Source organism: Ornithorhynchus anatinus, chromosome 9, assembly GCF_004115215.2.
Source record: "Ornithorhynchus anatinus isolate Pmale09 chromosome 9, mOrnAna1.pri.v4, whole genome shotgun sequence".
Taxonomy (NCBI): Eukaryota; Metazoa; Chordata; class Mammalia; order Monotremata; family Ornithorhynchidae; genus Ornithorhynchus; species Ornithorhynchus anatinus.
The window spans coordinates 41,564,997-41,590,969 of record NC_041736.1 but is presented as its reverse complement, the minus strand read 5'-3'; the positions used below and the strand labels follow the sequence as shown (position 1 = coordinate 41,590,969).

The 25,973-nt window shown below is 41.4% G+C and overlaps 1 protein-coding gene across 6 annotated transcripts in view; it reads right to left on the bottom strand.

Moving 5' to 3' along the window:
• DTNB (dystrobrevin beta) overlaps window positions 1-25,973 on the bottom strand; it is a 217,177-nt gene that overhangs the window by 124,163 nt on the left and 67,041 nt on the right. For all 6 annotated transcript variants that reach the window (XR_005660349.1, XR_005660347.1, XR_005660348.1 and 3 more), the window contains 3 exons: window positions 24,783-24,888; window positions 22,905-23,071; window positions 3,789-3,913 (listed from right to left, as the gene is read on the bottom strand). Coding sequence is in view for 2 of the 6 variants with exons in the window: in XM_039913078.1 (XP_039769012.1) it covers window positions 3,789-3,913; window positions 22,905-23,071; window positions 24,783-24,888 (398 nt within the window). In the remaining 4 variants the exon portion in view is untranslated. The remainder of the gene's footprint in view (window positions 1-3,788; window positions 3,914-22,904; window positions 23,072-24,782; window positions 24,889-25,973) is intronic.

The window sequence follows — 25,973 nt, the reverse complement described above, 5'->3', positions numbered from 1 at the left end:
AACCTATGCTGTTACTGAGGCATTAGAAATGTTTGAAAAGTGAATGATAAAACCTGCAGAAAGACAGAGAAGAGGTTTGAATTTAAGGAACCACAAGGAAACAGACCTAGCATGAAAGGTCCACCATTCCCTTCAAAAAGAGAGTTTTAAAAGGCAAGGTTCTATTTTCCTGAGTGCTACCCCACTCCCTACTCTAATTTGATATCCCTTATCCTTCAAAGTTCTTTCTTTAACTTTTTCATCCACCAAATACTTTCCCTCAATCAAAATGAAATCAAGAATCTAAAATAAGGATTATCTAACAGCATTAACTGATACTGCTAGATGTGTGTTTGGAGGCCAGGAGAAAGAGGATTCTTGGAAATTTTTTGAGGAGTGCCTAAATTTTCTAACTTCCCTCATGCAAGCTCAGTTGGGCAGAGGATCAGCGCTCTGATTCATATTTCAACTTCCACAAAAGCGAATCCCCATCCAACCATCCAACCACAACCTCATTACTCCCTTTGTGCCCAAGGAGTGCTCTCTTTGATCTGCAGTGAAAGGGAGAAGAGGCAAGGATATAAATAACTTGAGAAAGTATGGGAGAACTTCCATATGCAAGATAAAGGCTTAGCAGCTCTAAATTATGATTCACAGGAAAAGATGAAAGAAGACTGCAGTGCCTTTTTTGTATTGAAAAAATTCAGGTCAGGCATTACAAACAAATTAGGTAACTCGTGGGTTCATGATGTCATCTCTTTTTTCTTCCTAAAAGTTTACTAAGTAGGCAAGCCCCCACAGATGCTTGGTAATGCTACAAGGGATTTTATTTACTTGGTCCATTTTGTTACATTTCAAATTTTAAAGTTGGGTTGCCATGCCATGTTATTTTCTAATTTTCAAGAGATGGATTTGAGCTGCTCTCAGACACATATTCTTGGACATCAATAAACCATTTTCAGGCTGGGGGACAAACTAGGGTCACTTGAGGTACATCCTTCCCAAATACACCTCCCCCAAATCCAACTGTGGGGATCATCTGGAAGATAGTAAGATTGCTCAATCAATCAATGGCATTTTTTGTGCAGAGTACTATTCTAAGCACTTAGGAGAGTACAATACAATTGGGAGACACGATCCCTGCCCTCCAGGAGCTAACGGTCTAACACAGAGACAGACTCCACTATTAAAATCAACTACAGGTAAAGGAAGCATTGGAGGATAAGGGTGCTGTTGTAAGCACTATAATAATAATTATGATATTTGGGTGAGTACCTAAGTGCATGTATCTTTATGAAGGGGGACTAGGTGCACAGGTGGGGCAGTAGGGAAGGAAAAGAGGGTCAAGGAGAGGATAGTTTAGTTAGGGAAGGCTTCCTGGATATAATATATTAATATAATGTTAATATAATTTTAATAAAGGTATGAAAATGGAGAGAGGGCTGGCCTGTAGGATAAGTAGGGGGAGGTGGGCCAGATAGGAGGGAGGGAATGAGCAAGAAGTGGAGGCCAGGTGAAGCAAGAGTGAGGGACAGTGACTAGGTTGGTACAGAGGAACAACATATGCGGGCTGGGTTGTAGTGGGAGAGGAGCAAGCCTAGATAACTGATTGAATGCCACGAATTCGATGGTGAGGAGTTTATGTTTGATTGGAAAATGGATAGGCAGCCACTGGAGGCACCTGAATAGAAGATGGGTGTAGAATTTTTTTTTTTAGAAAAATAGTAATAACAGTGGTATTTGTTAAGCACTTACTATGTTCCAGGCACTGTACAAGCACTGGAGTGGACACGAGTACATTGGGTTGGACACAGTTACTGCCCCACAAAAGGCTTATAGTTTTAATCCCCATTTTACAGAAGAGATAACTGAGACCCAGAAAAGTGAAGTGACTTGCCCTAGGTCACACAGCAGACAAGTGGCAGAGCCCACATAATAATAATAATAATAAGGTTGATATTTGTTTAGAGCTTACTATGTGCCGACCACTGTTCTAAGCACTGAGGTAGATACAGGATAATCAGGTTGTCCCACGTGGGGCTCACAGTCTTAATCCCCATTTTACAGATGAGGTAACTGAGGCACTGAGAAGTCAATTGACTTGCCCAAAGTCACACAGCTGACAGGTGGCGGAGCCGGGATTAGAACCCATGACCTTTGATTCCTAAGCCCAAGCTCTTTCCACTGAGCCACGCTGCTTCTCTGCTTCTCAGATAAGACCTTCCGACTCCCAGGCCTATGCTCTATCCACTATGCCATGCTGTTCCTCTATTATAATCTAGAGTAAAGCATAAACTAGAGATGGGACAGGCTCGAGGCAGGGAGATCAGCAAGGAGGCTAATGCAATAGTCAAGATAGGGTAACGATTTGGATGGAGAGAAAGGACTTAATTACAGAGATGTTTTGGAGATACAGTTGACAAGATTTAGGACTGATTGAATATGTGGGTTGAAGGAGAGAGATTAGTTAAGGATAATGCCAACATTTGGTCATACTGTGGAACCACTTCCAAGTTTACCAGTCCACTCACTGAATTTCTAAGATGGCAATGGTGGAAAACACTGGTCACTTGTACCCAGTATCCAGTCAGACAACAAACCTTGTGAGGTTCAGGATCTCTACATATTAGTTGGAAATCAACGGGATTAGCAAAGGTGACAAGCAGTCAATTTACCTCTCGCTTCAAATAGTAATACGTGACGCTCCTGAGGCAAAGGAGAGGGAATCTTATAGTTTCCAGTACTAACCCATTCTTATTTTGTGAATAAAGTAAGCTCCCAGTGGGAAGGGAATGTGTCTGCCAAATCTGCTGTGTTATACTCTCCCAAGCATTTAGTACAGTGCTCTACACACAGTAAATGCTCAATAAATACCACTGATTGTTTGATTTAAAGCATTCAATCAGCTCATCCCCCCCCCCACCATACCAATTTCCTGCTACAATCCTGTCCACACACTTTGCTCCTCTAAAACCAACTTACTCACTGTATTTTGATCTTGTTTTCCTCAGTGCTGACCACTTGTCCATGTCCTCCCCCTGGTCTGAACCACCCTCCCTCTCTATATACACACAACAGACCACCATTCTCCCCGCCTTCAAAGCCTTATTAAAATCACATCTTCTCCAAGAGGCCTTTCCCGATGAAGCCCTCTTTTTCTCTTCTCCCTCTCCCTTCTGCGTCTCTTAGGTAATTGGATCTGTACTGTTTAAGCACCTGATATTCACCCCACTCTCAGCCTCACAGCTCTTAGGTACCTATCCATAATTACTTTTTTGATTTAAATTAATGTCTGTCTCTCCCTCTAGACTGTAAGTTCCTTGTGGGCAGGGAGCATGACTACCAACTGTGTTGCACTGTACTCTCCCAAGTGCTTAGTACAGTGCTCTGCACACAGTAATACCACTGAGTAGCAGGACAATGAATATATTAAGTGCTTGTTTTACATTCAGACAAAATATCTGAAGCATTTAAAGTAAACCACAAAGTAATAAAACACAACAAAAAACAATGGACTGGTAAAAGGGAACATTTCACTCTTGGTAAGAAAAACTGAAGGGACATTACTCTGCAGAATGATATTCTTGAGGATTAAAACTGGGTAGGTTTCACCAGATCTCAGATCTAGTTCCACTTCTGGATGGAGGTAGGGAGCCAAGATCTAGAAAATGTGCCTCAAAAGACACAGGGCAATAGGAATTTGATACCTTAATCCAACTTTTTGGTAATAATTCCCCATTAAAATGTGTATACAGAAATCTCAGCCTCAAAATTCATATTAAAAAATGATTACTAAGTTGTGTACTCACACTATATGCGCAAGATCAAGCGGCTTCTCCGGCTGCTCAGGGAAAACAGGATGTTGAGGTTCTCTGCTGGGTACACAGCCCAAAGATTTACTAATTGCGTGGCTCAGCTTCTTGGCAGGTGATTTCTGTGGCAAATAAAGGAGACAATTGGGAGTCACTGAAGTCACCCTTTGAATGAACACTGAAGTTAGAGGAGTCCACTCTCCAAACTCTGAGCAAGTGCAAAGTCATTACAATCAATACCTTAAAGAGTAACAGAAAGGGCATAAAATTGGGGAAGATGTTTTTTGTATATTGTGAGAACAAGGTATCTGAAAAGGGAATAGGCCAGTGGTTTTCGAACCCTGAGCTGGGGAACTACTTCTCCCCGAAGCTTTTCACTGCTAGATCTTAAGGCATTTAATGGATAGGTCATAAAGCAAGCTAGTGTGCCCTTTTTAAAGTAGCACTGATGCCTCCCCTATTTATTTGCTGCTGTAAGCTCTGGAGGAAGGGCTAAGAAGAAAGCAAGAGAAGAACAGGCTTCTTAAACTGTCTTCAATTCCCATCAGGCTTCTGCTACTAGGGCACACCCAAAACTTTCCCAGGCAAGTGCTGCGTCAAATGTAGCTTCACAGCATGTATCCCCAGTTCTGTGGCTTAATGTCACTGCACACTAAGTGTAGGGGGCCCCATCACGCATTGTGGTTGCAAATGAGCCTCCTCCTCCCACTTGATTTTTTGGTCTTAGTTCAATGCTACATTCCTCTATTATGGTTCTCTGCTCACTCAGTAAATCCTGCCGATACAGATCAACTTGCAGAGGGCGGCCTGCACGAGTTTGTGCCCGATTCGCCTTCAAGGACAACAGGGCTAAACACAGGACAAAATGAAGAATGATATAAATTCTCACTAGTGCCATTCTCAGTTTCAAAAGATCAATCACGCTTTTCCTTATTGCTAAAGCTTACATATAGCAGATCTGCAAAAAGCTATATTTAAGGTGTAAAAATTAAAAATTAAAAAAAATTTCCTCACAACTTTGTACACTGCAAAGCATACAGTGGACACCTCATGTAATTTAGCTGATGTACACCAGATGACCAACGACCCTATAAAATATCAGATTATAAATGCTCATGCAAACTTTATCTTGGCTTAAACACTTCCTTTTCCCCCTTCTGCAAACTTTGAACTATTTTGACTTATTTGAATAGGGAGATTAAAGCTCATTTCAACACAGCATTAGACAGACAGCCCAAGGAGACTTTTTGCTAAATAGGATAAGAAAGGTAATACTTTGAAAATTGAGTATACAGATATTTACATATTGAAAACATTAATTCAAAATCCTATTATTGGAACAGCTTTACAGTGCTACGTGATTATGTATCTATATTTTATAACACTGTTTTCAATAAAAGGAGTTCTCTTATAATGCAGAAGTTATGTTCTTGAAGAACCTTGGTTAAGGGAAAATCACATTACATTAACCCATTATTCACTGGAAATTAACTGGTGAGAGAGTAGATCGTTCAGAGTAGCAACATGATTGACATTTTTGATACAAATTCCTAAATTATGTCCACTACTAGCAAAATGCTTTACACCTTGACAAGCATTGCTAACTAGTGTATTAAATGCAGTAAAGTTATATATGTGAAAAGGAACACAAAATTCAGGCCAGGACAGCTGAGGCACTGCCAGGAAGCTTAGCAGCAGCACACCACAACCAACACTAAATGCATACATAAAAAACATTTTTTCATACCCTGAATCCACTTTCCCCAGTTATGGATCATGTTTTACCAGAACAGACTTGAAGTTGAGGGGAAAATTTTTCCTAATTCTTCCATCATGCTATATCCAAATGGTGTTATGAAAACATCTGTTACAGCAGACCTGGGTGTAGAGCACATTTAAATTGTTTTGGTCATTTAATTCCTATGGGAAACACCTTTGTTCAGGACTAACTTAAAACTCAGTCAATAACATTTATTGAGCACTTACTCTGCAAAGAGCACTTTACTACGTGCTTGGCAAGAGTACAACTGAGTTCACAGACATGAACTCTGCTCTCAAGGATCTTACAATCTAGATGGGGAGACAGACATTAAAATAAATACTAAATTAGAGGCAGGGGGGAGCACCACTTTAAAGGTATGTATATAAACGCTTTGGGCGAGGAGGGGAAGGGGTACTGAGTACCCAAGGGCTTAGGTGACTTGGAGGTACTGAGGCCACAGTAGGGGATGAATTGAGGGTGAGATAAGAAATTAATCAGGGAAGACCTCCTGGAGGAGACGTGATTTCAGAAGGGCTTTGAAGACAGGAAAGGCAATGGTCAAGTGAAAAAACAAAAAATAATCTCTCCAAGCTGTCCTCTGATTTATGAATTGGTTTCAAAGAAAGAGGTACAAGTACCTTAAATGCTGAACTTTCTCATTTAGTATGGAATCAAAGGGTTCCAGATGGTCTAATTTTCAAGCTCAGAGAACAGATAGTGAATGCCGAACTTACAAATTTGAGGCAATTTTTGTTTTAATAACTGGATGGCCATTAAAAAAAAGCGGGGCCCCAAGGGAGCATCTTCTATCCCCTGTATCCCTTACAGGAGGCATCAGAGCCCTAGAAGATAATTATTTCTAGTGCTAGAAGATAATTATTTCTAGTGCTCTATGGGCAGTGACAGAGAGCAAAGGAGAAAGACGAATCATCCTACTTCTGCTCCAAATTTGGCTCCAGTTGGTAATAAACACGTCAGAGAGGCTATAATTACAATGATAATCTTTATTTCTGGTAGGACTCACTAAGACTATGATGCCTAAAAATTACACTTCACGTAGTCTAAATAACTCTGTCTAAAACTTAGAAAATAACTTTTTCACTTCCAGAAAACCCAGAGCAGGGGAGAGGCTTACCCGGATAGTAAATTTTCCTTAATGGTAAGAGAACAAGGATCTAAATATTTTAGGGATTCAACGGAACGCACTGGCCTGTAAATACGAATTAGGACAAGTGGCAGATGACCAGACAAGTGTGTCGCTTTCAGGAATGGGGGCGGCTCTTATTGAGCAAAGTCACTGGGAACATATATATTGTGATAGCAAGTGGTTGAAGGGAAAACCTTCACTTCAAATAACTGCCAAATCATATCACAATCATTTGGGAAGTGCTTACACTGCGGGTAGCACTAGGCAAGAGATGGGAAGAATAAACAGAAGGCAATTAAGCACAAAGATAGGCACTTGACTTATCTGTGCCTCAGTTACCTCATCTGTAAAATGGGGATTAAGACTGTGATCCCCATGTGGGACAACCTCATAACCTTGTATCTATCCCAGTGCTTAGAACAGTGCTTGGCACATAGTAAGCACTTAACAAATACCATCATTATTATTACTGTTATTATTATTAAAGACTAGGAGCTAGGACCTAGTTTAGGAATGATAGAAATGGCAGGGGAAGGAAAGGACGAGAACCAAGCAAAGAAGAAGCTAGGCTCTGGGAGACTTTGGCATAAACGGTTCTTGACAAAATCAGTTAAGTCTGCAAACAGGTATGCAGAGAACTAAGACTAATCCAAGAAATCTGCAGGAAAATTATAGCTCCTCTATTAGAAAATGGACCATTTCTTCCCCATACTGTTTAACTAGGCATCCACCAAAATACTAGGCATGATTAGTTGATGCCACTAAAGAAAGACTAAAGCAATGAAAATGACTTGGAAATTGAGAAGAACCAAGACCTGGAAACTATTTTTATTTATCTAGCAAAAGCAACTGACACCATCAGTTGATCTAGGCTCTGGCAATTACTTAGTAAATGTGGCTGACCTGAGACTCTGACATCAAGATTCTGAAATTACTACAGGAAATTTAATAGTAATAATGTTGGTATCTGTTAAGCGCTTACTATTTGCAGAGCACTCTTCTAAGCACTGGGGGAGATACCGGGTAATCAGGTTGTCGCACGTGAGGCTCACAGTTAATCCTCATTTTACAGATGAAGGAACTGAGGCACAGAGAAGTTAAGTGACTTGCCCACAGTCACATAGCTGATAAGTGGCAGAGCCGGGGTTCGAACCCATGACCTCTGACTCCCAAGCCCAGGTTCTTTCCACTGAGCCATGCTGCTTAAATTGCACCTTCCTTTTCCAGTCTATGAATAAACAAGAAGCTGAAGATAAAGATCCTGCTTATTATATCACTTCATATTCTTAGATTTTCATTATTATACTCTATTTTCCATATCAACAATTTATTTTAGTGTTTGTCTTCCCCTGTAGACTGTAAGCTTCTTGTGAGGAAGGATCACGACTATCGACTCTACTGTATTGTACTTTCCCAAGCGCTTGGCACAATGCCCTACACACAGTGAGCCCTCATTGCCATAGTAAGTGCTTAATAAATATCATAAAAAAACCTTGTTCTGGGACCTCAGGCATTCCAGAGTCCTCCCACAGCTCCAACTGCCAGGAACAATCTCATGGGAAAAGCAGCGTGGCTTACTGGAAAGAGCATGGGCTTGGGAGTCAGAGATCGTGGGTTCGAATCCCTGCTCTGCCACTTGTCTGCTGTGTGACTTTGGGCCAGTCACTTCACTTCTCTGTGCCTCGGTTATCTCCCTTTAAAATGGGGACTAAGACTGTGAGCCCCACATGGGGCAACCTGATTATCTTGTATCTACCCCAGGACTTAGAACAGTGTTAGGCACAGAATAATAGCTTAACAAATACCATTATTATTAAAAGAGAGTTTGGGGGTGGGAGGCTGGGGAGAGAAGGAGTAGGAGGGGAGGGAACAAGTAGTTTGGCTCGATGTCTATATCAGAATCATTGTCACCCTGTCATCTATGATACTATTATCAATGAAAAGCCACTGATCTTGGCATCAAACAGTCCATTGCTCTCCAAGTAATTCAGAAGAGACTGGGACCTAATTAGAAATCTTGGCCTCAATTTTTAGGCCACGTCTAATGTATCTGCATGCTGTGTTGAAGGAAGCCATTGTCTCTTTTTCCTCATCGAAGCCAACAAAAAATTGCTGTCTCGGAAATTTTTCATCACAGGAATTTTTCAGCAAAATCAAGCACCATTCTTATGGTTCAGAGCACCAAGGAGACCACATTTCCAAGCCTAGAGGGCAAACAGAGAAGCAGTGTGGCTCAGTGGAAAGAGCACAGGCTTAGGAGTCAGAGGTCATGGGTTCTAATCCCGGCTCCGACACCTATCAGCTGGGTGACTTTGGGCAAGTCCCTTAACTTCTCGGTACCTCAGTTACCTCATCTGTAAAATGGGGATTCAGACTGTGAGCCTCCCGTGGGACAACCTGATTACCCTGTATTTCCCCCAGTGCTTAGAACAGTGCTCGGCACAAAGTGAGCGCTTAACAAATACCAACATTATTATTATTAAATAGGAGACCAGAAGAGAATAATCCTCCTCGGACACTAACTCTGATATGGGCCACAAAGGAGAATCAAATAACCATCTGCTGCTGTCTACAGGAGAGTCTTATTCCTGCAATAGGCATTTCACCTTAGGTCCAAGACACTAGATGGCCTCTTCTCAGAATAAACCTGCTTGCAGTTACTACCTAGCCCAAATGCCAACATTAAAACTCGGAATTCTGTTGAGGCTGGTTTGGGCTTCACCAGAATCCTAAACTCAATCATTTTCATCATGGCATAATTAGATGTTTTTGAAACTGGGGTAGTTATCACCAACTTTCCAGTTGACTTGAGTAAGTAAAATGTAAATAGTTGGGCAGCTAGAACCCCATTCTGGGCTGCACTCCCAGTCCTCTTAGTTTTTCTGTTGAGGTTGATGTAGGATTGAGTCCTTAGAATATAACCCAAGCTCCTAAGGTTAACAAAGTGACAGTCAGATGAACACTTCTGGAGACAAAGTGAACAAAGTGTTAGGGGACAGCCTAAAGGAAGAAGCAGCCAATTAGTGTTTTAAGTTACATAATCTTTCTTCAAAGAAATCACTGACTCACCACCGTTACTGGATATTTTATTTCCCTGTCTTAGAAGGAAATTGGATAGATAGAAAAATGGGAAATGATGATACTGCTTTCAAATCCAGAAACGGAGTTACTGGGACCGTTTTCTGGGTAATTATGCTGATTACTACACAGTACTTTTATCCTGAAGATTCATTCATATTTTATAGCATCAGAAGCAGGGGTATCCAACTGAGAAAAGTTTGTGAGGAGGGCCACAAAAGATCTAGTTATAAAGATGGACATAACAGGAAATGGATGACTTCTACCAATTCTCCTACTCATTCAAAACTGTAAGCGCTCATACCAGACAAGATACCAGCCAACACTTCATCCCAAGAATGGAATAAAACTTTTCAATATTCACTCTTCACTGGTTTCTATGTTGACTGCTGGTCCAGAGCCCTTCCTGAAATAAGTCTTCCACTGGCAATGTTAGCACTCTTTTCTGAAAGTGGGAAGCTGTCATTCACAAGCTCTGTCTTGGTTAGAATCCCATAATAAAAATAACAATAAAATCTACAGCGTTTGCAAAGTGCTTACCGTGTGCCAAACGCTATACTAAGCACTGGGGTAGATACAAGATAACCAGGTTTCACGCTGTTCTGGTCTTTCATTGGGCTCACAGTCTAAATAGAAGGGAGAAGAGGTACTGAATACCCATTTTTACAGATGAGGCAAATAAGGCAGAGAGAAGTTAAGTGACTTGTCCAAGGTCATACCACAGGCAAGTAACGGAGCTGGGATAAGAGCCCAGGTCCTGGCTCCCAATCAATCAATCAATCGCATTTATTGAGCTTTTACTGTATGCAGACCACTAAACTAAGAGTATGCAGAGCACTAAACTAAGAGCTTGTGAGAGTACAACATAACAACAGACACATTCCTGCCCATAACGTGCTCACAGTCAGGCCGGTTCTCCTTCCACTAGGCCACGCCACTTCACAACCCCATCGTAGAGTTGAAGAGGAATGATTCGGCTGCTTAATCCATTCCATTTGACTGTAGGCTTATTCCCTTTCAAAATGATTACACACCTTCGGAAAACCTTCACAGTAGACTGTAAATCTCCTGAAGGTGACTCACTCAGACTGTGAGCTCCATGCGGGATACAGGGACTGTGTCTGACCTAATTGACCTGCACCTATCCCAACACTTAGAATAGTGTTTGACATATAGTAAGCACTTGCACACCATAAAAAGCAAAGAAAAACAAAACGAAACTTTAAATATGGATCAAAAAAATAAAATAAAAACCAAAATGAGTCTTGGTAATACTGGAAGATAAACAGCAGCCTGATTCTCATATATTGAATAGCATAAACTAGCATCATTATCAAAAGTATTTACTGAGTATCTTTGTGCAGATCTCTGAACTATGAGAATACAGTACTGCTTACCAAACTAAAAGCCTAGACCCAACCCTAACCCAAACCCTAATTTTAGCCTTCTGGCAGGTAGTTTTGGTGGGGCTCCTTTTTTCATGTTCAATACTGCTAGAATTTGTCAGGGTTCCACTCTAGGTTGGTTGGCACCCAGATGCTGATTTTTAAGTCAGACTGGTATTAGGATTAGTAGAACAAAAAGAGGTGAAATTCTGCATCCACTCACATGGCCAGGTCATTGAAAAAAAATCTGAAACAGGGGAAAAGAAATACATTCGGACACAATCTTCTTTCCCTACACATGGAAGTCTGATGTGCATTCCCCCCTTTGGCTCTGGGGGCCACCTGTCATGTTTCAAAAAGATCTAAAGCATAAGAAAATCTGGTGGTTGAGTGATGACCACTGGAGGAAATTACCCATTTGAAGATCTGTTTGGGGTAAAGACATCCACTTCTCTGCTCCAGGAAATGTCCCTGACGTCTTGCTGCCAGGAGGACAGGGCTCCATTTTTAAAAACTGGCATTTTTAATCATTATATTAGCAAGACATCTTTTGACAAATGCCTATCTATCTTTACAGCTGGGTCTGCTTCCCATATACTTCTTTCTAAGCCACATCACAGGCAGCTGAAAATGGCAGAAGAAGAGAAATAGAAGCCACACTGAATGTCAAGACCCAGGAAGTGCCTTAGTTTTTTCTCTGGGGCATGCTTCCACACAGGCGAGACCCGGCACGACAACAATTAAATAGTTTATTTCACCTGAAGATCTGGCCCTTTCACAGAACTCTAAGCTGAATTAAAATCCCATCAAACCAGGAAGTAGGAGAGCTTAGTACAGAGCTCTGTACCCAATAAGTGCTCAATGAATATCATTGATTGATAGACCTTCAGCTCCCTAAGGCAAACAATCCCGCTCCTCTGGAATTATCATCTTAACATATGAGTGAGCAAAATTCTTCTAGATCCGATTATCATGACCTCTCAGGACCTCCCAGCTAGGGTAAATGAAGTGGGTGGATACATGGGGTCATCAACTTTAAAGGTTCATCAGTACTGTGCCGGCATCCCTTCACTCACTCAAAAGGCAGTTTTGGCAACCCCAAATGAGCCAAGATTTTGTGGCCCCGGGCTGGAGAATAAAAGCGGCTCTACTTTCTGCTCCCCTCCCTGGATGAATCCAGGGCAGGGCTGAGCCCAAAAGCCAATGCTTCCTGAGATTCATCTAGGGAGACAACACTCTGAGGAGCAGAACCACTGGCCGGACAAGTAGCTACACTCTCTAAATGCACCCCACATGGGGCTCTGAATGCCAGTTTGACCAGGTGTCAGCCCTGTTCCTAATATCCCTCCAGCCCAACGAGAACAGTGGGAGTAGAGCTGCACTAATATGGCCAGTACCACACAGGGAATGAATCGATGAATACAGCTCTGAAATGGCATCGTAAGCCGCGGCAGCTGAAACAGGAGGACTTTTTTCCCTTGCAAGATTGTGAGGGACACTGCTCCATTAATGAAGAAAGTGGTGCCGAGCCAGGAGCCAGAGAATTGGTGATTTTGAGATGAATACAATAGCCTGATGCTTTGTTTGAAGCATTGATCCTCCTGGATTGTTTCCATAGTGCAAGCCATGACTGATCTGCCAAGATTTGGGTGGTTGTGAGCTGCTGCCAGTTTTAAAGGAAAAATCTTCTGTCCCTAACCTACACCTCGTCATCCTAACTCTAGAAAGATGGCACACTCTTCTGAAGATCTGGGGGGAGCCAAATCGGTTGATTATTACTTGTTTGGATGGTCCTGCTCAACTAACTTTCCAAGGCTTAACTGAATCTCTAAGCAGAGTGGGAGATTTGATAAGCTGTAGAAAGGGTGCAACCCCTGCACCTATACAGTATATAAACCCAAGCATGAAGTGGCTTGTCTGTAATTTAAAACAGCTCATCCATCTGTCAATGGGAGACTGTAAGTGCCAACTGGAAGTCTTGTGAATACTAAGTCTTCAGGCTACCCCATTGTAAATACTGTAATTTATTCATTTATATTAACATCTCCTCTCTGTGGGCAGGGAATGTGGCTAGCAACTCTGTTGTACACTTCTAAGTGCTTAGTACAGTGCTCTGCCCATAGTAAATGCTCATTAAATATGAGCAAGTGATTGATGGATACAAAAGAATTTGACACCACCACCAGACTGGGGCTCTGGCAATAATGGAGCAAAGTTTTTTACAAAGGTATGGGCAGTTGAGTTAAAACTGAAGGTTCCCTGGATGACCATTTCTTCAGAACCATCAGAGAGAGAGAGAGACAGAGAGTCTTAGTGGTAGGCTGAGTCCCTTCCAACCTATTCTGTTACCAAATTTGAAGGTGTGACAAGGAATTTGGAGTTAGTCAGGAAGTATTCTTAATCCACTAGGAAACTGTTCCAGCCCCACAGGCTTTAAGTATGATGAAAAGACTTTGAGAGAGAAATCCAGGAATAGCTGAAAGCTAATAACTGTGGTCTTGAGGCAAAACACATGAACACGAAATATACAGATAACTGAACTGCAGAGTCAGCCCACTGATATGGACTGAATGCAAACCTGAAGAAACCCAGGGAACCCCACAAACACAGATTTTTCACAGTAAAACAGAATTTAACATAGCCATTAGAGTCTGCTATTGTGGCAGCAGACTCCCCAACTATCCAAGGTTAGACAAAGAAAGGTAAACTAAATCAAGGTCAGCATAGACTTTTAAGAAATTGACAGACGGGGTGGGGCTACCATACCAAACTTTGAACCAAAACACAGTGGTGGAATTCAATCTTCTTTACACGAGAAAGTCCTGGAAGACCTACCACCAGGAGCTTCTAGAACGATTCAGCCAGGTTCCCCTCCAAACCACATTCAACATCAAACAGTTGCACAGGTTTGCCATAGAGATCTTGGAATGCATCCATCTCTCCAGCATTTAGTATAATGAATTATGCACAGTGGGGTTTCAATAAATACTCCTTCTATTTCCACTACCAGCACTGGGGAAGTGTTCTCCATTCAGCTTTGATGGGATATGAGTGAGAATAGAATAGCTGCTAAAAGAGGCTCTATACAAAAAAGGATGACAGAACACATGTTTGAAAACAGAGTAAAACTAGTTCAAACAATGTGATCAAGGAGTGGGCTATTGGGAAACTATAACAACAAACAGAGCAGCATTCAGAAGAGGAGGTGTTCTCTTCTTGCAGAGCCTCTGGAAGATAAAGGGAAGTCTCAAAGCAGTGAAAGGCCCTGTAAATGGCAACCAGAGCCTTACAGCACGGAATTATCTTCATATTCTCACAAACCGTAATAGAACATTACTCAAGCAAAAAGTTTTTCTGCCACACCTGCAAACAAAGATAGCAACTAAGAGTCAGCAGCACTATCTTTGAAAAGCAATTGTAGCCTATGTTGAATCTTTTTCTTTTCCTTCATATGTCCCATTTTTAGAAATCTGTAGCAAGGAAAAAATAGATTTTACAAATTACTTGCCTTCCAAGTCATGTTATCTGAAGCACTGGTCAGCAAATTAGTAATTAAAAACCTGCATGCTACACACAGTCCCCTTGCAATCAATAGAAAATCCTATAATATTCTTGTATGGGGTTGGATTTTATGAGGCAAGATAGACAGTATTGCATTAATTAAGAAACAATGTGATTTCTGAATGGGAGACCAATAGTAGTGGGTAGCAAGAAAAATAAATTTGCCTTGCTGACTATTCCACCAGAGCAAGGATTTTCATTCCTCACTACAGAAACTACACAGCTGCCTCTTCATTATTTTTGCACTTTATATTGTGTTGAAGGTTCACTTTCTGGTTTGTTTCCTTTCAAAACTGGAGTAAAGCAGGAGGAACTGTTCGAACTATTCAATGTTGCAGTGTAAGAAGATGTTAAAAGGGACTCAAATTGGGGCTGTAATTTTGCTTCTGATTTAATGGGATACTCTTTCAACTCAACAAGCTTATGAATATGATTGGGCATCTTTAAGAAAGTCACGAGAAGCTCCTTTTAGCTGAAATCTGTTCTAGAGGGCATGTATACAAGGCATGCAGGTGATTTTTCACTGTCAACACAGTGCTATGAACTGACAAAAAAGCTTGAGGAACACTGAGATTAGGAAATCTTCAGAAAAACAAAGATTTTCTTTGGCAACCGATGAATTTTGTAACTGAAATTAGCTTCGGTGGCAGAGTCCTACTCCACAATACTAATAATGAAGACGAATGAACAAAGTGTTCATTCTAATGAGTCTAGTGAGAATAGACTACCTCGCTTTATACCAAAGTTGAGGCCCAAAGAGATAGTTAAGAGTCATCCACTTTTCATGCGGCTGTGATACCTAGCCCTCCCCCAAAAAGCACAGCTAATTTCTAAAGTAGTTTCATTACCAGTGCTGATAAACTCTACTTAATATCAAATGGCCATACAGGATCACCATCGATGAGGTCTTGGAATGCAGCAGTCACTGAGCATCAAAATAATGCTTCAATTTTGGGGGTGAGGTAAAATTGGATAACAAGCTCCCAAGCAGCTCCTGAAGAGAACACAAGGTTTCTAAAACCTCTTAATGCAGATGAATCAAATGAAATGAAACCTCTGAGTAGTGTGCAAAAAGTAACTCATACAATTTAAGCACAAGAAGAGTTGGGGGAGGAATGAGAGAAAAAAGAGGGAGAAGGAGAAAGGGGGAGGGGGAAGGGAGAAAGAAGAGAGAGAGGGAGAGCACACACACCAACTTAACCCTGGATCATCTGGGAAAGGGGACGGGTGTGTGCCAGAGTTGTAAGAAACTGAGCTGCTCTTGTTGAATTTCACTTCTCCTTCTGTGCTTGTGCAGCTGCTCCTGGAACATACAGGAGGTGAATCTTTTCTTCTAGTGTCCACAATGAGCGTGGCACTCAGCTCCAGGGCTGCTTTTGCTTTCTTTTCCTGCCCAGCATGCTGACCCACTAGTATGTCCACTTCCCTTCCGGGAGTGAGTGTTCTCCTTCCCTGCCTGGCTTGGCTGGCCTGCCTCGGAGCCACTTCACCATCCAAAGGTGGCAGGGACGTTTGACCTGCCCTCTGGTGAAGATGGTGGGAACCGAACTGACCCCAGGTAGAATGGGTCGCTCCTTGTTGGCAAAAGACAAGGAGTGGAGCGGCTATCTTGATTCCCTGAGGTCTCTTTCTGTTTCGAACCACTCGAGCAGCCTGGCCTAGTGGAAAGAGCACAGGCCTGGGAGTCAGAGAGGCTGGATTCTAATCCCAGTTCTTCCACTTGACTGCTATGTGACCTTGGGCAAGTCACTTAACTTCTCTGTGCCTTAGTTTCCTCAACTGTAAAATGGGGATTCAATGCCCCTTCTCCCTCCTGTTTAGATTGTGAGCCCCATGTAGGACAGGAACTGTGTCCGACCTAATTAACTTCTATCTAATCCAGTGCTTAGAACAGTGCCCGACACATAAGTGCTTAACGAAGGCCATTATTATTATTATTATTATTATTATTGTTCCTGCCCAGAAAGTGGTGAGGGAGAATGCTGTTACTCTCAGGGGGTCACATCCATCTACAAAATGGGTGCCTATTCAAGGGCCTCATAAAGAAAAGTCCTATCTGACTCGTGAGCAATAAACTGCTGACCTATGTTTTCAAGACACGCTAAAGTTAATCTCAAACGATACAATACAGAAGCAGACTATAGGGAAAACACAACAGCAGACAGACAAGTCTGGCATGTGATAATCAGGAGAGGGGTTTCTCTGCTCTGAGCAGAAGCTTCGGGAATATTATAATACCAAGAGGCAGACTGAAGAACAAGTGTTTTGAGTGGCAAATGCATCACAATGGGAAGGCACTATCTGCAGAACACAAGTATGAAATGGATTGCCAGTTGTATTTCAGTCTTTTCAGATGCACCTGCTTTCATGAAAAGGCTGTCACCATCAGAAGGATCATCTAGGAGGATATAAATCTGCACATACATTTCATTTAGTCTTCTGCTTTGATATTTCTATCTATATCCACTCATGATTGCACCTGCCAAGTATTTCTGCAGGCCTCCTTGCAGTGATCCTAAGGTGGGGGAGTTCCTTCTCATGTTTATGCAGTTTAAAACTGAAAGCACAAATAAAAACTGGAACTGAGTCTCCTATTTAATATTTAGCTGAAAACAGCTTGCACACCTGCTTCTTGTCCTTCAATGTGGTTCTTAACTGAAGCAAGGGCTGTTCATTAGATGGTCAGAGCACACCTACAGAGGGTCACACCTTTACTATCTTTTGAACTGAAAAATGCACAACAAAAACAGAGGAAAAAACAGAGAAAGAAGAGCAAAGATTAAAACATCTGGAACTGACTGCTTCTCACAGCCCTGAATGGTTTATACTTTATACTTGCAGGGGGTAAGATGGTTAAAAACTGAATGCTAGTTAAAGAAGCAGGGGTTTAAAGAAACCTGATGAACTGCTTTCCTCCTTTATAGAAAGACATGGGTAGGCCATGGGGTACATTGGAAGCAACAGTCTCTGAAGGTTCAACACTGATATTCAACTGAAGAGGTGCTGTCATGCTCCAGTCTTTGTACAGTGACTGTATCCTTCAGAGATGCTGGAAAGATGCCAGCACAGTACTTCTCTAACAAAGTTCTGCATCAGCCCTAGGCCAAATGAAGTATATTCATTTTCAGGCCAGAGCACCTCCAGACTAAGAGTGACTCATCCTAGCAGACTTTAAAATGAGAAAGGAATCCAAAACTCTTCTCCCTAGTCAAGCGCCCAGGATTTTCTACAATTTTTTCCCCCCGCATATACTCTTTTCCTTCAGGAGGAGTTCCTTAGAAGGACCACTTTAAAATTCACTCCTAGATCGTGCTTATACTGGGTCCAAGGAGAAAATCAGCAGGTGGGAAAACAGCAGTCTCCATGACTGAAAACAATGCAGTGCTCATTCCCATCTCTCAAAAGAGATGTACATGGGTGGTGACTTAAGGCTCGTTCAGCTTCTGTCCTATCTCCAATGGGAGGTGTCTCTGGAATGTATCGAGTAATACACTTCATATACGGTTGAATACCACTTAGCTTTCCAGAACAAAGCTCCTGAAGAGATATGACCTACCTACATATAGTAGTTTCTGACTAATCATTTTCTCGCCCCTTGCTTAGGACAAGAGAACACTCTGGGAAATTCTGCACAGTAGTGGACAGGCTATCCAGACTGCTTTCTCATTGGCTTTCCCCACTTCCATGATTCGGTTATTTCCAGTCACTCATTCCACTTGCACCAGTTTCACCACCTCTGTGGTTATCCCCATTCCTGCCTCCACCTTACTTTCTCCCCAGCCACTGTTTTCTTCTTGGCCTCCCCCCGACCCAGCCTTCCACCACATTGTCTTATCCTGCTGGTCAAATGATCAGGTCATTTCTTATTCATTTTGAATTTTTGAAATAGCTACCGATTAATGTTTGCTGACCTATGAAATCGGAATAGTAGAATTTTTTTTTATTCTCTATGATCCTTAAAAGAGACTTCTGAAAAGTGCCAAGAAATATTTTTTATTGGTGCCATGTAAATCATTCATCCATTAGGACAGTATAGCCAGAAATTGAGAACCAAAATAAATGAAATACTGGCAGTGAGATTACTTGGAAAGATTTGGAAATTTGCAGGGAGAATATTATTCTCATAGTCTTATGTTCTCCTAAATCATTTGGAGTCTAGATGAGCTCTGTCAAGGCAAAGAATGGAATGAATGACTAAGACTGCAAAATCCATGCTTGCCTTTAGGCCTGGCCAACATTTCTGTCTGTGAAAAGCAAAGGAGGGGATTGAGAGTTTTTTTAATTCCATTCCTGCTAGCACAGGAAAGATTCTGGCAGGAACCAAGATGGTGGAATTTCACAAGTCAAGCTGTAATAGGGAAGAACCTAATTCTTTCTAGAAAGGGGAATAAAAGGAAGGATGATTTTCTGCTCCCAGATCCTGTGCAGAGCAGGCTATGTGGACTTGTTTTTTGGAGGAGACTGCCATCTTCTGGGAAGAAATGCGAGTTGATTCAAGAATGTTCTACCAAGTCAATTTAAAAATTCCCCTTCGGGCTACGGCAATTTTGACTTGGTTATACAGGTTACACAGGACATTATGGAGCCAGCCATTTTTTTAAATTGAACATTAATCTGCCCATCCCAGGATGATATTTAGAGTCTATTCAAACGGTGGCCTCCTAAGGAAATGGTGAAATTTTAAAATAAATTAACCATATGGCATACAAGCTTAGAATCAAATTGAAAGCATCGCTTCCAATCCAGTTCTATATGTGCTTTCAATTACCAATGCCTGTGAATACTGAATCTTCCACATCTCATAACCATTCTTTCATTTTTAGATGGAAGTGTGAAACATCCTTGATGACTTCTGGGAACAGGAGCATTTTCTTTTACCAGAGAGTTTAGATTTATTTAATTTTTTGGCAACACTAATGAATTAGCCCTAAATATTTCACTCTAGATTCACATCTGGGATACAGCAGGAATATAATAGATTTTCTCCTTTTGAATATGACGACTTCCTCAGAGTAAATCACAAAATCTATTCTCAAAGATGCCTATAAATACATTTAGATAAAAATGTTTCCAATTTGTACATGTAGATTTTAAAATGGCAAACAAAAGTCCAGCTAACACCGACACAATTTTAAAAAGAAAGATCAGCTAAAATAGAGAGATGAAATCATAATGAAGTAAATTCTCCTCCCAGCAGATGACTAGGTTGCTTGATCTTTGGTTTGAACATTTTCTGAAGCAAAGTTGAAATTCAACTTCACTGAATAGGTCTCTGTGGCCCATTCCACCTCTCTGACTAGGCAGCACAGCAGAATTAAGGTCACTGGAAACTTTCCTAAATCTGAAATCTAAATATCTACCTACAGGGCTCTAAATTTTGTATTTAGCACTGCAATTTTCCAACATTTGCAGATCAGGGAACTGAGTTTAAACCATCAGCACCCACATTCCATATAACCTACTGAATACATATGCCCTGAGTTTTTCTTCTAAAATTATTTTTTAAAATAGGAAAAAAAGTAATTTCTGGGGAGACCAAAATTAATTCAACTGGGATCACTGACATTACTAATATTTTTGGCGGTGCATGCTGCTATTCATTCAGTCAACAGCATTTATTGAGCACCTGGGGGTAAACTTTTGGAAGAGTCCAAGGCAGGGGATGTATGTATAACTATTTAAATAAAAAATCTGACACCAACTTGAAACTAGAATACCCTTAATATTTACATAAGCTTCCTTCCATCAATCATTGGCAGAGCACTCTAATAAGTACTTGGAGAGTACAATAAAATGGAGTTATTAGACATGTTCATCATCACCAAAAGCTTTTCACTCCACAGCTTTATTGCCCCCACCTTCCCTCAAACCAGCTTATGGCTGACTCAGTCACAAATACAGCTCTGGAACTAAACCTTCAGCTGGAACTTGTTGGTGAGGATGGCCTGCCTATTTCTAAGAATCACAGGTGCTGTCTGAGGAATGAGTACTGCTAGAAGTGATCGAGCAAACCCGGTGTGCTCTTGGCTAGCTGCCATGGGAAGTGGCAACAACGGGAAGAATGCAGGTCAGACTACTTTCACGAATATTCACGAAAGAGGACAAGGCCCTGCTACTCCCCGCAAAACTGAAGTGCAAGCCCTGATGCCCAGGGGACATCATGGGGTCACCATGCCTTCTCAACTTTTAATAAGTTTTGGGACCACTGGACTCTGAACATCCTTGCTGGGGAGGTGAGGGGCATAGAGCTACTCCTTTGGCCACACTGTTCTGCCATGTCCGTGACACTTATTCTTACCCTAGTCTTAAGTTGTTTTGCTGTTTTTGCTGTTCTACCTTTTTTAACGTATCCATTGCCAACCCTCCTTCCTTAAATCCCTTGTAGGCCAGGATGGGTGTCTAATTTATACCTTTGTATTTTTACCAGCACTTAGTACAGTGACTTTGCATAAAGTCGGCACTTTATAAATACTTTTAGTACTACTTGTTGGGGGTCTCTAGTATTTCCATTTTGAAGGGCTCCAAAATTCCTGATGGCAGCACAAACAGAATCCACTGCCAATACTCTTCCCTCCCCACAGATACCCAATTACCTAGGTGAGCCAACAGGTATGTTTCCCTGAATCTTCACCGGGGTAGTTGGGCAGAGAACCTGGTCCCGGAGCCCAAGGGCCTTCCCATGCTTTAGCCAGAGCTGTCCTCTTAGGTGTTTGGAGTGATGGTACCGTTGAACATCATTTCAAAATAAAAAGAATGTTGGCACTGTTAGTATGCTCTTTTGGAGACTCATTTCACCCTGGTTGGGTCAAATACTTTATGTTCCATTTTCATTCTACACAACTGCATTCTGGAAAGAAGTTTGGACATTGATGTCCTGTTACCAAGGCAAATGAGGGGCCAGGTACAGTCAGTACCATAAACCCTAGCATTTGCTGTGAAACAGACACAAAAAAGCCTTGTTTCTTAAGAGTAATCACTTCCCCATCAAAGAATTTGCATATCATTTTTTAAAAAGAACAAATGTATCTAACCTGTGTCTAACCCTATACTGGGATTTATGAACACGTAAATTTCAAGCTTAATATGTGTTTGTGTGCGTGTATACATATATACACATATATATTAAACTGAATTCAAAACACAAGAACAAAAATTAAAGCTTCAAAGAGTTACAAAAATAGTGTGAAGAAAATTCTTTCTGCATTAAAATAAACTTAAAATGCCATTCTGTTGGGAAAAAAAATTAATCTTGCCCCATGTTCTTAAGACCACCTAACTGGGACACTAGCATACCACAAATAGACCCTCCTCTGTAGATTATTCTCTGCCTCTAATTCCCAGCAGATGGAATTGGGGAGCACATTAGCCGACCCAATTAGTACGATGGGGCAGGAAATGAATTATCAAAAAGTGGCCAAGACCCATATACAAAGAGAGGGAAAAGAACTGCATATTCTCGCGTGTGCAGCAGAATTGAACTGTGGCAAATGATAAAAAAAAAATCTATGAAATACTAAACATTTCTAAAAAAGATCCAAAAGCTATTCATTTTTTCCTTTTTCAAATACAGCTCCCCTAACAAAGCCTGTCAGAGTACCTACTACAAGCAAACCTGAAACAGAATCAGTATAGGCAGATCAGCCCCATGCACCTAGCTTTTGAAATAATGTCAAATACACAGAAACCAAATAGAGCAAAGCTCAGAACCTTCAGCTTGGGTGGGCACTTTGACTATGCCACCTTATAAGAAGGATTTACAACCTTTAAGCAAGTATCAAGGGCCTGTCTGCAAGCTCCAGCTAGCAAGGCCTGGTGGATAGGGCACAGGGTGGGGAGTCAAAAGCACCCGGGTTCTAATCCTGGCTCCACCACTTGTCTGCTGCATGACCTTGGGCAAGTCACTTAACTTCCTTGTGCCTCAGTTTCCTCATGGGGATTAAGACTGTGAGCACCACTTGGGACAGGGCTGCGTCAAACCTGATTAGCGTGTATCTATCTCAGAGCTTAGTATGGTGCCTGGCACACAGTAAGTGCTTAACAGTGCTCTGCACGTAGTAAGCGCTCAATAAATGCGACTGAAAGGAATGGGTGAATGAAATTCCATGACAGCAGGATGCTGACTGTACTCATAGGGGAAGACTCATACTGGGTGAGCACGGCCTGAAAAAGAAATCCGTTACCCAAGAAGAATGCTCCTTCATCTGATGTTGGTTGCTGTGAGGGCCACTGGCATGGCCGCGCCAAAAGCAGTTTTGGCAGAGCTGGTAATTGTGGCACTGCTGGCATCGATACCGGAAACCCATCATGCTCTCGCATCGGCAATATGAACACTCCACGGGATGGAAGACTTGGAGAGAGAAAAAATGCATTGTTCAAGGAGCGATTTTACAGATTCAGCCAGAGAGGCATGATTCTAACCTAGTGAATCCATGATGCAACTAGAAATAGGTCCAAAAGCCCTCAATCTCCAGTGGAGAATCATTCAACCTCTCTGAACTTCAAGTGGGAAAGCAAAGTTCAGAAAGGTTGAGAGATTCTCTCAGTCATACTGTCACTTTCCCCACTGGTAAATTGAAGATAACAATCCTCCATAACTCCCTGTTTCACTGGAAGCTGACGACATGAGAGAGATCCTGAGAAGACACACACACGTTCTACTCACAGTAAATAATGTTATTTTTCCTGTAACTCCCCTTACTTGTAAAATTATTTTTATCTCCCCCATTAGCTTGTAATTTGTGAGAGCAGGGGAGTATGTCTTCCTTCTGTTCTCTGGCAAGTGCTAGGTATAGTTCTAAGCACTCAGAAGGCACTGAACAAAAAATACTCTTGACTGATCCATAAAGCAGCTTGGAAAATTAGAAGACTAATGCTGAGTGAACCATAGCCCACATATGTGAATCTAGCAGTTGGATTAGAAGGTCTGGAAAGAGTAGAAATGACTGCTTGTCTTCCAGCGAACATGAAATCATCTCCAATTTGAAATCATTTCAAATTTTGGAACTTGCTTTGGGTCTTTTATTCCTTTCTTCAAATTACTTCATAAAATGTTTCACCCATATTTCAAGCCATCCTTTCATCCTTAGCTGCTGACAAATAACCCTATGTATATATTTAATCAGCAACGTCCCAAAAAAAGTGAGCAGAATCAAAGTTGACGTTAAGAAAAAAATGCCCTCTTACTTGTCAAGGCACTTGAAGAAAGGAGGTGTTTAGCTCAAATAAATTCAGGGTAAGATATACATAATATATTATTTTATTAATATTATTATTTTGTTAACCAATGCCAAAGCTTGGATCATCTTTCCAAACTGACATAATATATACATCAAATGGTTTGGAAAGATGATCCCATTTTTGGCATTGGTTAACTCGAACTGTATTAGTGATTACTGTGATACCTGCCTGATGAAAACTTGGATTTTAGACCAATCTGATGGAATCTTAAGACCACCCAACAGTTTTCTTTCTTTGAGCAAAACTCTAAGCCTCCTAAGGGTGAAGATGGGGTTGAAGCATCAGCTTTACTGGTTCCACCTAGATTATCACCAACTTCCTGGGCACATCTGGCAGTCTTGCACAACATAAGATGAGACAGAAATAGTAGAGGAGGCTGCAGGTTAGGACAGGATGAATAACCACAGCAGTGAAAAACTCCATGGCAGACTTCCTCAAGGCGGAATTTATTCTGGTTTAATCATCTAAACTTTCTACCCTCTTGAAATCCCTGGTGCTACTTCAACTCTAATTAAGAATAAAATACTTAAAAGGGCTTAATGATTATTTTCCGAAGAATACAAACCACACCTACAATAGCATAAACATTCTGAAACTTACAAAGGAATTCCATGCGACTACCTAATGAACTGCAAGGGGAGAGGGGCTATAGAGGAAAGCAAAGAAAGAAAAAGAGGAAAACAAAGAGGAGCAGAAAGTAAAAGAACTGAAAGTGATTTATATGTGCATATGTAGGAACCAATTTCAGAATTGCTTCCTTCTGCCTCTCCTCCTCTCCCTGCTCCTTTTGTACATATGCAATACAAAAATGGCCTACTCACCATTTTCAACATGAGCAAGTCTGTGCATGAGAGGTAGCCAAACAAGGCACTGGGGAGGTGGATCAGCCATCAGTGTGTCTAAAAACATATTCAGCATGATCTTTTTCTGTAAACAGAACAAAAAACAAAATGTACTTAAGACATCATAAAATATCAGGACTTCAGTACTGTGAATCCTTTACAGCTCAAGACTCAAATAAATATGGAAAAATCAGTGAGTTTATCACCCACTTTTACTACACAGCATAAGAGCTCAGAGAACTCAGGAGGGGAAGGAAAAACTGAATTGCTTCTTGAATGAGGTTCATCCATCATCATATGTAACTTTTAGGCATTGCTCTTTAGTGTCTTGAATAAAAATGCTACATAAAAGCACATTACAGTAAGATCCACTTTTAATGACTTGTACAACAGATCTTACCCATCCCATCTACAGTTTTCATTTCAGCCAGCTTTCCAAAGGCTGGAAGACCATCTAACCTCAGCTAAAATTTAGAAACAAGCTCAGTCATGGTGATCTGTTACGTGCTGCTGACAGGGTTGTAAAATATGACTGCTGGAACTAGGACTCTGGAACCAGAAGCAGATTTGAAAGCCTTGCCAGGTTGGTGGGGGTGCTCTTGAAGCTTTTAGGTGAGAAACAAGAAAGGAGCAGGAAAACCTGGGCTGGGAATACATGAGGCCAGAATTGCCAGAGAAGGGGTCGGGGGTTACTTTAAACAGCTCCTTGTGGCAGGGAACGTATCTATCAACTCTGTTGTAGCGTACTCTCTCAAGTGCTTACTGTGTACAGAGCACTCTACAAGGGCTTGGGAGAGTACACTGTAATAGAGTTGGCAGACCTATTCCCTGCCCACAAGGAGTTTAAAATGCCACTGACTGAATAGACTGACTGACGGGCAGAGAAGACCAGATGCTTGAATGAAAATAAAGTGAGGCCTGAGCAGCAGGGAGCAGGAAAGTCTAAGCAGAGATATCTCCAAAGACAGGGAACATGTGATTGATTTCTATTGTTTTCTCCCAAGCCCTCAGTTGAGTGGTCTGCACACAACAGGTGCTCAATAAATACTAGTACACTGATCAATTTGATTGAGTGAGCCTGGAGTGGGGAGCCAATGAGGCCCATTAGCATAAAAGGAGAGACAATTCATTCTTCCCAGTTGTTGGGTGGCTGAAAATAAAGGAAAGAGA